This window comes from Barbus barbus (genome assembly GCF_936440315.1).
Source record: "Barbus barbus genome assembly, chromosome: 45".
In the NCBI taxonomy this organism is placed as follows: Eukaryota; Metazoa; Chordata; class Actinopteri; order Cypriniformes; family Cyprinidae; genus Barbus; species Barbus barbus.
In genome coordinates, this window is record NC_136723.1 from 17,900,278 (window position 1) to 17,913,396 (window position 13,119).

The 13,119-nt window shown below is 39.8% G+C and overlaps 1 protein-coding gene across 1 annotated transcript; it reads right to left on the bottom strand.

The window, feature by feature from the left end:
• Positions 1–3,631: 3,631 nt before the first annotated feature.
• LOC306863787 (uncharacterized protein) lies at positions 3,632–6,166 on the bottom strand (the record flags this gene model as incomplete). Its single annotated transcript, XM_079407340.1, has 1 exon — positions 3,632–6,166. The coding sequence occupies one exon, from the start codon at positions 6,164–6,166 to the stop codon at positions 3,632–3,634; it is 2,535 nt and encodes an 844-aa protein (XP_079263466.1).
• Positions 6,167–13,119: the final 6,953 nt, after the last annotated feature.

Below are 13,119 nucleotides of genomic sequence, written 5' to 3' on the forward strand. Positions count from 1 at the left end.
AGTAAAACAAATAAGTTTTTTTTTTTTCATTTGTCTGTATAATGGCTTTAAGCTGAATGTTTGATTATATTGATTGTTAATTGTGATGAATAACTGCAGAACATGGCTGAGACATACAGGCCCTGAAACATGCACACCCTCTCACCTCCTGTTCACCCAGAAACGTGATCATGCGTGATTCAATTAATTAATTTCAGCCGGCAAGTTCAATACAGCCCATCTGTCGCATAGACCACCTAGTTTCATACACATGCTACATACTATAGTTCATTTTGAACATTTTGAACATTTAAATTGTATCATGTGTAATGTGAGAGTTCATTTTAGAACGCCTTGCCTCCTCACCACACCCCTCCTCTTAGCAGCCCCCCCATTGGCTGACCCAGTGAGGTTGCCATAGCGACGTTTTTTCAGTGGAGCATGGATAATTAGCCAAACATCTCCTAACAGAGAACATCTTTTCACCAGGGGTGTTTATATACACGGATAGGGAATAAGACAAGCATTCTGTTGTCACGACCTGTTTTGAAGTATCAGGAGAGTTTATGATAATCCAACATGCAAATAATGGCACATTTGTTCTGTAGAAGTAGCATGAGCCGAAGGGTATAGACTAGGGGTGTCCAAACTCGGTCCTGGAGGGCCGGTGTCCTGCAGAGTTTAGCTCCAACCCAATTAAACACACCTGAAGCACCTAATCAAGCTCTTACTATAGGCATACTAGAAGCTTCCATGCAGGTGTGTTGAGGCAAGTTGAAGCTAAACTCTGCAGGACACCGGCCCTCCAGGACCGAGTTTGGACAACCCTGGTAAAGACCTATTTAATATCAGGAAACATAGTTTACATATGCCTTTGCTTTCCAACGTTTCTTGTTTCAAAAGAGATTGTAGCGTTAAGCCCATGTTTGGAAGCACATAAACAAAAAGCATATTCAGATGATATTAAATCGCGTTTTAATCCTATTCGTTGTGACATCACCCGTTGCATTAAACAATTGTGTTTTGTCTGCATGTGTAATTTGAATATGGCTAGCAAGTCCGCCGTCATTTTATGTCATCAGCTTGAGGGGAGGATCACCTCTGTCTTGCTTGGCTAAATAATATTCCATTAGATTTAAGCAATGCTCATGCAGGATTTATCTTTCGCACATCTCCCTGCACTATTAATTTTTTGCCGCCCTAGATCAGTCTGCAAGGCAGCATTTGACATTTTTTGCTTCGATGATTCTATTCAAATTTTGTAATTCAGGCTATGCGATCATCATAATAGTAGCGTTTGATGCAGCACATGCAACTGACGAGTTAGTGTATAAGGTTTCATCTTCTTCAGGCCCCAGGGGGGTGGCAGATCCATAAGCAAGGGACGGTTTCCATTAACAGTGGGCTGCTCTTTGACTAATCACCCTGTGAAGTGGTGAAGTTCTCGTGTTTTTCCAGTTAAACAGTCCCACTGCCCTGGGCTCTGATTTGGACAACAGAGCCTTGTTTGTGCTGTGTCTCCGTGAGGAGTTTTGTCTGTAAATATCTATCCTTTGTTTTTCTTTTTCCTTATGGGAAAACTGCAACCCCCCTCTACCTCTGTTCACCCCGTGATGGATATCAATGCCTGAATCTCCATCCCTATGAACATCAGTTGCTGTTAACTTGATTAAAATGGCTGTAGCTGAAAATGGAAGAACGTGAGAAAAAGAGATCCTTGCACACCGCTTTTAGCATTTCTTGTTATGTCACAACCATCAAAAAGCACAGCTGTGATGGAACCAAAAAGGCTTTCTTTTTTCCGACCCTCCCCTTCCTTGTTCTCTCTCTCCATCTGTACCACAATCCCTCTCTGTCTCATTCTCATTCTCGCTCTGTGCACCACTGTTCCTCCATTTTAGCCTTCATTCATTCGCTCAGTTATATTTTATAAAGGTTCACGATGATCCAGAGCCTCCCGCATTTAAATATCTGTGTCCTCGTAGACAACGTAACCCATTAGAAATGTTTAATTTGCATGCAGCAGCTGCATGGTTGGGTGGCGGGAATTCTATAGTATCTTAGCTTACAGCTCACTGACCAGAGAATGCTGACATTCATGAGGTTTGCTATTCAGGTCATTGGGTTTTTCAGCCCAACAGCATGGCACTGCAGAGGAACCAGGGTGTTGAGGGGGGTGGGGGGGTCTTTATAGTGGAAAGCTCTGTAGGGTCTCACTTCTACTGTCTGTCCTCGAACCAAAGAGTAACACGGTTACATAATGTCACTACAGAGCACACAGTCAGTCTCTCACAACCTAATTCTGTCCTATGCAATCCATTCCCATATCATAAAGCAACCTGCAACCGTTCTAGGTATAATCACATTTTATTGATTAAATAGGAAACATTGTGACATTAAGATAATCACACCCACTCATTCACATACGCACAGTCATACACACAAAAATAGTCCTCTGTTAAACATGTGCATTTGATGGCAACTTCAAAAAAAGATACACATAACATCACTGTCATCCATGAAAGTCTTAGCTTACCTATAACACCAACTGCCTGTGAAACATCACCTCTACTGTCCATAGCCTTCTTTAATGCAGTCTCACACAATGTTCAGTGCAGGCAGAAAAAAAATCCACAGAGTTAGATCCATATGCCTCACAGTTCCTTGATGACATGTTACACACACATTTGTTACAGCTGACAGGCACTGTGTGACTTAACACAGTGTTTAAAAAAACAGCGAGAAAAGGACATCGGTAGGGAGAGTAAAAGGAGTGAGATGGCTCATCTTGTTGAAAAAGTAGGGCATGCGTTCTGCTACATACATTCAAAAGATACTGTGGTATATCCTGTCTTGGCATGAACTGTACAGGTAAGAGATTCTGTTTGTTTGCATACAACACGAGGGAGCTCCAAGAAGACTAACATTGATCCAGAAAGTTCACTTGAAAAAGAAAAAATTGGAAAAAGACACCAGACAAAAAATTATTAAAAAAAAGAAGGCCAAGTAACAAAGGCTACAAAAATCCCTCCATTGCTCTGTAACAAAACATTTTTTTTTCCCTGTGTGGCAGGCATGATGATAAGAAAAAGCACCTTTGTGACGATACTGGGCTCCTCTGGTGTTGTAGACCTGGATGAAAACCATAAGACTCCGTGTTGAATTGATTGTTTCTTCTCTGAGGCTTTTAAATACCACAAAAGACCATTACGAACTATTACAATGCCGGAGATAATGGACGGATACATTGCTTGTTTCTTCAGAGAAGGTCTACATGGCTTTGGATTCCAGGTGAGGGCTCTTGTGCTTTAGTGCCTGCCATTTAATTTGCATGTTTGGTTGTCATAGGGATGACTTAGACAGGGCCTGTGAGTGTTCTGTCTGTTCCTGGTCGCACACAGAGTTGAATCCACAGCATCAGTCTGTTCAAGAGTGATGTGAATAAAAACACCCAGCTGATAAAAGAATTGTGTGATTGATACCAGTGTGTAAATTAGTTCAAATAACGGTAACAATCCAGTTGTTCCTGTGCTGCAAAAAGGCGTAAACCAGGCGCAGTGATACCTGATCGAATATCAAAAAGTAAATCTTGAGAAAACTGTTGCTAGTGGAATGTTTCAGGATTTTGCCATAGACAGAATTAGTATATCAGTTATTTTCGGGTGGCGGCAGCTGTAGCTGTTGGTGCAGGCTTATTGCTGGTCCGACGAATGGGCATTTTGGACACCGGTATCTTGGAACGTGTGGCTTCTGCCCTCCCCTGTACAGAATGGTAGGTTGCAGTAGATCCGTGTTTGATTGGGATCTTGGACTCCCGGGTTAAGCTTGTGGCACCAGCTGCAGGACGTTCTGATGTCTGGAGACCAAGTTTTCCATCGAGAATGTCTTCTTGACTTGGGGTAATAGCCCCTGATTCTGTGGAGACATCACTGAGGGCCTCCTTGCTGCTGCTTTCTCTTGAGAGAGTGAATGGGCTCTCCTCTTCGTGTACTGGTGTTGGTAGGTTGGAGTGGTCTTCATCTCCATTGGGCTGGGAATCTCGATGTTGCAGCTTAGGAGGTCTGCCTCCACCACTAACAGGGATCTTACTCAGAGTTGCGGGTTTTGCTGCAGGGCCCCTTTTCAATGCCTTGCTGATGCTTTGAGTAGCCACTGAGTCTTTATTGTGAGTTCCTTCTTGTCTTACCAGGTCCTCCCTTAAATCTATCCTGGGATCATCATCTAATCTTTTTGAAGAAATGAAGGATGGAGTAATACCAGACGGAGACTTCAGGACAGGAACTTGTGGTGCAGAGGTAACTGTGGGTGATTTTGCGGTGGCAGAGGAAGAGGTTAGAACAGGAGGTTTAGCAACAGAAACAGTCGGTTCAGAGATGGAGGCTTTCCTTACAGATGTTGTGCCAGATTGGGTGCTAGATTTTGAAGTTTGTCCTGTGGGTTGTTTTGTCTCAAGCTTGGCAATAGGAGCAGTGTTTCGGCTTGTCGATAATCCAAATGTTGTTACAAGTTTTGGTCTTGGTGTTGGTGCAGGGGCTGGGGTAGGTTTACCAAAAGGTGGTGGATAAGGGGTGTATTTGGTCTCAGAGGTAGACGTAGTATGTTTGGATTCATGGGTAATGCTCGGAGTTGGTTTTGATGCAGGAGCTGGGGCTTGGGCAGGTTTAGGTACAGGGGTTGGGGCAGGTTCAGTTTTAGGAACAGCAGCAGATTCAGGGGTTGAACTAATTGTGGGTGAGCGGGAGGTTTCAGAAGGAGGGGTTGAGATGGACAGAGGAATGGGTGTAGAGCTTGGTATCGGTTTGATCATTGGGGCAGTTGTAGAGCTAGCTATTGTGTCAGGTTTGATTTCAGGGCTAGATTTAGGGGACAGGGCAGGTTTAGCTGGTGAAGTGGTAGATTTGGTTGTGGGGCTTGGTATAGGGCTTGGGGCAGGCTGTGTAATGGAGGCCGATGTTGGGGTAACTGGAGTAGTTGTTGCAGTTGCTGTGGCTTGAGGTGTTTGGATATGTGTTGGTGTTGGGGTAGGCTGAGTTATAGGCATAACTGATGGCATAGGGGTGGGTTTGGTGAGAGGGCTGGATGTTGGGGTAGGGATAATAGGGCCAGTAGGCGAAGATGGTGACATTTTGGTCACGGGAGAGGATGTTGAGGTAACTGCACGTTTTGTCAAAGGGCTGGGAATAGGTTTGGTGGTGGTAGGTGACGGGGTGGGTTTGGTTGCTAAAATAGGGGAAGGTTTGAAGGAGATGGTTGGGCTGAGAGTAGAAGTAGGCGAAGGGCTAGGCTTTGATCTGGTAGAAGTCGTAGAAGATGAAGTCTTCTCTGAATTATCCACTTTCAATGTGCTAGGTGCTCCCTCCATTCGACTGCTGGCTTTGACCCATTCTGCCTCTACGTCTGCTACAATATCTCCACATGCTGTCAGTGAATCGAAGCTTAAAATTGATGAGATATCTCCGAGCAGTGTGCTCAAGCGTTCATTTGCTGGAGGTTTGTTTGCCCCGCTCACCTTTGCAGAGTCCTCAGATGACGTAGGGCCCTCTTGCGGTGTAGGCTTTTCCTCTGTCCCCTCCACAGAGCGAGGTGGAGGCCTGGGTGTCAGCGTGAGACTCTCCTTTATGATCTCAACACTGTTGGAGCGGGAAGCTAGAAGGGGAGGGCCAGGTTCAGTCTCCTCGTCATCCTCTTTCTCCTTACTGCTCCAGCGCACTGTACCAAACAAACCCTTCAGGCCCTTCCGTTGCCGCCCGGGTCTCTGAGACTCGGTCTGAGCTTGCCGTTCTCCCGTCAGTCCCCGTCTGCCTTTGCGAAGCATATTTAGGAAGCTCAGAGACTTGGCAGAGGTGAGGGAAGAGATGGACTGCCTTGTAGGAGTAGTTTCTGAATTCATGTTCCTACCTATGAACTCCTCCATTGGAGCATCGTCCTGTTGACTCTCATCGTCCTGGTCAAGATCCACCTGCTCTGCCTCTGCTTCTGGGGCAGTTGGCTCATTTAATCCATCCAGGGCTTTACTCATAGATGGCGGTGATTTAGGGCCTCCATCTCCTTTCCCACGTATGGAGAAGATGCTAACTACACTGCTCCCAGGTTTCCGCTTGCCGAACAGTTTGAAAGCTTTTCTGATTTTACCTGGAGGCTGAGGGTCACATGGCGGTGGTTCACAGTTCTCAGACTGTGCATCCATATTCCAGCTCCACTGCAGTGTGGCTTTACCTTCGTCTCGACGTCTCTGTCTACGCTCACACACTCTCTCTTTGTAACCTCACGCTCAGATGAATGAAATACAACTCTAATGAGAATAAATAAATAAATTATAGATACAATTTATAGATAAATTGATATCTCTGTAGACTGTTTTTGCTAGCAATGTACATCTATCTCCGTCTCCACTCTCTTTCCCTCCCTCTGTCTTTTGCTCTTTTTTAAGCACTCCCTCTTTCTCTCTCTCTGCTGTTCCTCCCTCCCTAGCCTCCGCCCTCCCTCTCTTTCTCTCTGCTCCACTCCTCTGGCTGCTCCAGCCGGTCACCATGGCAACTGAGGGTCTGAGCAGCTTTCGTCAGAAATGGAGCGGAGCCAGGGGCTGTCATCATCCTACCCTCTTTCCTTCTTTTTCTATCTCCCTGTCCACTCCCTGTTTTCATCCAACTAAATGTTCCCATCTCTCACATCCCAGTTACTCATCCAGATTTATCCTTCCTATTCGTGACCGTGTTCTCTTCATATCAGCATCACTGCTGCATATGGAACAAAGGACAACACGGGCAGCAACCGGCTTGGTTTACTGCATCCCTGCTGGGATATATTTACAAACAAGCCACTCAAAATATCAATCTGATTGGAATGTTACCACTCCAAGCCTGTGTATTGAATTTATGTACATCAGAGGGAGGACATATTGAAGAGGTGTTCAAATTTTGTAATTAATATAGCTATGATTGGTATAAATGATCAAGTCTTATAAGTTCTCCACATAATTTCCTTCACTTTCCCCATCTCGTCATCTCACATGCAGTCTTTCTCTAACAATCTTCCTTCTCTCCTTCTGCCCCTCCCACTCAACCACCCACAATCTCTCTCTCTCTCTCTCTCTCCCACCCACCCCCCCACACACACACACACACACACAAACAAACACACACATACATACACACACATACATACACACACGTAATTCCTGTAGGACACAAGTACATGCGCTACTTTATGTGCTTGTAGCCCCTCCTTTTGCTTAGCTGTGTCACATCTATTTCTCTAGGGTCTTATTGACACAAGGATTCCAGTCATTAGAAATAATTATCAGCATTCCTCTCGTCATGAATCTGACCCATACTTCCCTTCCAGTATTTCCATCTCTGCATCTTTCTTGCTTCATCTTTCATCTCATCTTGCTGTCTTTCATGATCTGCCCATTTTTCAAAGTAGTTCTCTCTCCTCATTTGTCTCTTTTTTCCATTTATGTTTGAGATTACATATCACAACCTTCTTTCTTTTCTTGCACATCCATTTTGTAAATATATCATGAATTTTCAGCAAATTGGATTATGAATGCACATTACAAACGTATGATTAGGCTGCATAATTCAAGGCAAAAGAATTGTTAAACTTAACATTTACATTTACATATATATTTTAAAAAAGCCCATGTTTCACAAAAGCAGAAATACATTATAAACATTTGTGTCAAAACCAGTCATTAGGGTCATTTTTTTTTAAATTAAGATGTATACATCATCTGAAAGCTGAATAAATACACTTTCCATTGATGTATGGTTTGTTAGGATAGGACAATATTTGGCCGAGATACAACTATTTGAAAAAAAAAAATTAAACTTAGAAAATCGCCTTTAAAGTTGTCCAAATGAGAGGGGGGGGAAGGGAAAGGGAAGTGGTGTGTGGCCAAGTATGGTGACCCATACTCAGAATTTGTGCTCTGCATTTAACCCATCCAAGTGTACACACAGTAGTGAACATACACCCGGAGCAGTGGGCAGCCAATGCTGCGGCGCCCAGTCAATTAGGCCACGACTGAAGGCCTTAGCAATGCATGCTAATCAAAAATTAAGTTTTAATATATTTACAGTTGGAAATTTACAAAATATCTTCATGAGATTGAAGATGAAAACATGGAACATGATCTTTACTTGATATCCGAATTATTTTGGCATAAAAGAAAAATCTGTAATTTTGACCCATGCTATTTTTGGCTAATGCCACAAATCTACCCGTGTGACTTAAGACTGGTTTTGTGGTCCTGGGTCACATTTAGTCATTTAAGCAGACACTTTTATCCAAAGCAACTTACAAATGAGGACAATGGAAGCAATCAAAATCAACAAAAGAGCAACAATATGCAAGTGCTACATAGTAAATACATAGTAAAATCATTTATTTTCACAAAGCAAGAACAATTTTAAAAACATCTAAAAGCATCTGTGACCCTGGAGCACAAAACCAGTCTTAAGTCGCTGGGGTCTATTTGTAGTAATAGCCAAAAATACACTGTATGGGTCAAAATTATCAATTTTTCTTTTATGCCAAAAATCATTAGAATATTAAGTAAAGATCATGTTCCATGAAGATATTTTGTAAATTTATTACCGTAAATATATCAAAACTTAATTTTTGATTAGTAATATGCGTTGCTAAGAACTTCATTTGGACAACTTTAAAGGCGATTTTCTCAATATTTTGCATATCTTTGTATATCTTTTGTATATCTGCATCTCGGCCAAATATTATCTTATCCTAACAACCCATACATTAATGGAAAGATTATTTATTCAGCTTTCAGATGATGTATAAATCTCAATTTCGAAAAATTTACACTTAAGACTGGTTTTGTGCGGGGTCACATTTGATAAGACGGACCCTAAATTTTATAGCTTCAGTTCTTTGAATATGAAATATGAAAATGGAGAAAACTGAAACTTCTAAAGATTTTCAATTGCATTTTTGGTTATTTTTCTCATTTTAATTTTAGTTTATGAATTTTGATTATTTTTTACCAGTTTTAAAGTGCCCCTATTAGGAATTTTTGAAAATGACCTTTCATGCAGTGTATAACACAGCTCCAAGTGAATGAAAACATCCTGCAAAGTTTTAAATCTGAAAGTGCACCGTGTTTTGGAAAAACACGGGTTTGGAAAAATGAATCATTGAGCGAATCGTTTGGGCGTCGTTGAGAAAGTAAGGTAAAAGTAAATGCATATTATAAGACAATGAAAGTGTTTTTTGACCTTGCATGCATGTCAACCAGTTGTTGGGGACTCCCAAAACCAAAATATGAACCTTTCATTACCCATAGGGGCACTTTAATATATACAAGTTTTGTTTTATGTTGCATTTTTTCCCCCCTCACACTCTCTGGACTGCTGTATAATGTCTTTCTATATCATTTAACTACACTCTGTATAAGAATACAATAGTTTGGGGGTGGGGTGGGGGTTAGTGTTATCTTGTGTAAGTCACCAAGTGAGCTGTCACTGGTTTTCCCTCAAAAGTAGTTAGGTCTGCTTCTGTCCATGTATACATCTCCTTTTCTGTTCTTATCTGCTCAGTATTCTCTCTTTTAAAACAGGCCGCTTTCCTCCTTCCTTCACCCCATCGCAACGAAACAATGAATTCATTCATCCTTAAGTGGTGCTTTCATTGGGGCTCACTAAACAGGGGCAACTTGCCAGACAGAACAACACATTTCTCTGTGCTAAGACACAACCACACAAATAGTTATGAAAAAAAGAGTGATAGGACAAATGCTGGAAGAGATAAACCACCCACGAATGTGCCACCTAATTGAATAATCTTCTTAAAACATTTGTCAGTTCGGTTCAAGTTTATTTTTCTACTATTAGAGGAGCCTCAAAAATCCTTAAATTGCAAATCATCTATTGTGATGTACATAAGAGTGAAACAGATTATAGATAACAGAAATCTGAAACAGATTAAGTAAAAAAAATGTAGTTCTATCTATCGTTCGTTGATTGGATGAAGGCAGATTTATGTTACCAGGTCTGTTATTCTACTGGAAGAAACAGATATGAAATTTTTCAAGGAGTAGTTTACCCAAAAATGAGAAATTGCTGAAAATTTAGACACTTTCCAAGGCCATCCAAGATGCAGATGAGTTTGTTCATTCATTGGAAAATGAAATTTAACATTATATCACTTGCTAACCAATTAATCCTCTGCAGTGAATGGGTGCCGTCAGAATGAGAGTTCAAACAGCTAATAAAAACATCAGAATAATCCACAAGTAAACAGTACTTGATCTATGCATATTTTACTCATGATTCAGATGAGGATGAGGCAACTATTTCACTGGTCCTGGAGAAAGTAATATTAGGACTCGTATTTTAGCTGGAAGCAATGGTTTGACGTTAAAAACAATAACGTAATGAATGTTTATTACAAACATGCAGCTTTTCCCTTGAAAAGACATTAAGAGATGGACTGAAGTCATACTTTTATCAGCTGTGTGAATTCTTGTTCTGACCGCATCCATTCACTGCAGAGGATCAACTGGTGATCATTTTTGGGTGAACTATTCCTTCAATGAAAACTGTCAATGGATGAATTGTTCACAATAAGATAAAAAATAAGCATTTAAAACATTTTTCAGTTCACGCTGACTTATTTTTCAGTTCATGCTTTCTTTACTGCTGTGCTCCATCGACTTTACAAAAATTCGATCAGTAGCCTATATCAAAATTCACAGCATGGCCACCCAGTGCAAGAAGACTAATTTAGATGAGTGAGAATTTTTCAAGAGTTTTTCAGAGTGAGTTTAGATTTCATAAAAAGGCCCAAGCATGAGGTATAGTTTGTGCAAGCAGTTTCTGCTTAATTTATTGCTAAGAACTGATGATAGGTGTGTAAATATAAATGCTCAATCACATTATACAGTTATTATAGACTGTTTTGAATTTTATAATTTAAAATATAATCACTGCTGATTATAACTTTTAATATAAAGGGACTTATTATATTAATACTTAGAGTGCAGCAGAGCACAAAAACAGTGAGTGTGTGTGTGTATTTTATCAGGAGCAAGAGTTCTAAATCAGGCTCAGCACAAGATCTCCTTATCACACGTGAACAGACAATTTGTTCTTTGTTCCATGTTTAGTTGGTCCTCTGACGAACTCACTTGTGAAAACTCCTGAGAAGAAGAGCAGAGATGGAGAGAGAGGACCAGAGGGGTCTGTTCTCTACAGATTAGAGATATGAAACACATCTGGCAACAATACTGCAATTCCCCTGCAGGACAGGGCACGGGGTGGAAAACGAATCTAATAAAGCTCACAAATAAACCGACTTACTATCCAGACCACCAAGCCAGCAAACTGACATTGAATCAAATTATGCTCAAATGAAACGTAGCACATTTTTAAAGAAGGTGACATTTGGGACATCCAGTCTAACTCATTAACTAGAATAAACCTAGCTGGGTGATTCAAATCCATCCAGACTGTAATATTGATTTTCTTTTCCATCCCTCGCTCAAGTCCTCTCACCTCTTATGTCTTTACGGCAGACCAGCAGTGATGCTTAAACTACTGCGCTGCTTCCCTCTGCTGAAGTAATGCCAAATTGCAAGTAAAATATCAAATTAACTTTTGTTTCTTATTTTATTTCACAAATAAAACAATAGCTGTAATACTAATGACAAATTCTCATAAAATTAATTAATTTAAATGGTGATAGATCAATTAAAAAACATTAATAAAGGATGAAATAAGATTAATGAAATAAGTATGTTTGCACTATGTTCGTTCTTTCTTCTGCACTGGAAGCTCCTGTGGTCAAGTCAAATTCCTTTCGTCCTTTTAAACATACTTGATAATAAAGCTCTTTCTGACTTCTGACTTCTAACACCAGGGGCCAGTTGCATAAATTAGCCGTCTTGTTAAGACTGTGTCTTAAGAACTAGTTTGACCAACTAGCAGTTACCAAGGGGTAATCAGTCGTAATCTTCCAATACAAATAAGACCAATCTACCTTTTCATAACTTAATTAAAAAAGTTATGACCAGTCTTGAAGAAAAAAATAAATAGATGACTAACTTTTTAAGACTAGTCTAAACAGTTTATGCAATGGGCCCCTGAATGTAACATCAATGACATATGTAAATTAACCAAATAAAAGTGGAAAAATAAAAGCATATTAATAAATATGGTGCGCACATTTAAACAGCAGTAAACACTTTGACTTGGTTTGACTTAGCCTAAATGTGTATTAAAAATATTTAATACAATATATTTGCTGAAGTTTATTTCAAAATTATATTGTATTTTCAACAAATAGTCAATTTTTGGTCAATTTTTTGTTTATTTTTGAAAATATATTAAAAGGCTATATTTTTGATGCATTTAAAAATATATTTTGCCTTTCATACATTTCAATTTAAGAAAATGCATAAGGAAGCCTATATTTAACATTTGAGAAAATTATTTGTGAACATAAATGTCCTTCTTAACATAAAAATAAATAAAACTGAATAAACATTAAGCATGGAGCATAGGCCTAGTTGACAATATTTAAAAAAGAAACATGATATTAGGATATATATGAACAAAAATAAAATAAACATAGTTAATTCATTATATAACTGTAAGATTTCATTGAGCTTCGCAGTGTACAAAATATATGTGACATATATTTAAAACATATTTTGACCAGAAAAAAATATTAAATATTAAATAAATAATAGTGAATAGTCTTAAACCCTCACGCAGTTCAAACAAAATTATTCAAGTTAAGTCTGATAAAGCTCCTTTTATCATGATACTTTTATATATTTTTTTCTGATAAGTTACTTTTTTCTTATTTGTAAGTCGCTTTGGATAAAAGCGTCTGCTAAATGACTAAAAGTAAAAGTAAGTAAAGTGATAAGATGTAAGGCATAATGGCAATCTAATTTTGAGTGTACTGTTCCTTTAAGGTTCATTTATCACATAATAAGACAAACACAGAACTACATCGAATAAAACTGTGCGTTTATTGTATTTATTAATTTAAAAAGTGTACATTGGAGAGCAACTGCCCGATAATGTGGGTTTAATGTGCTGCTGGTGTGAAGTAGCTCTTTGTTTTTTGTCCGCGCGCATAGAGCGGTGCCGTGACGTCACCGACACCCTT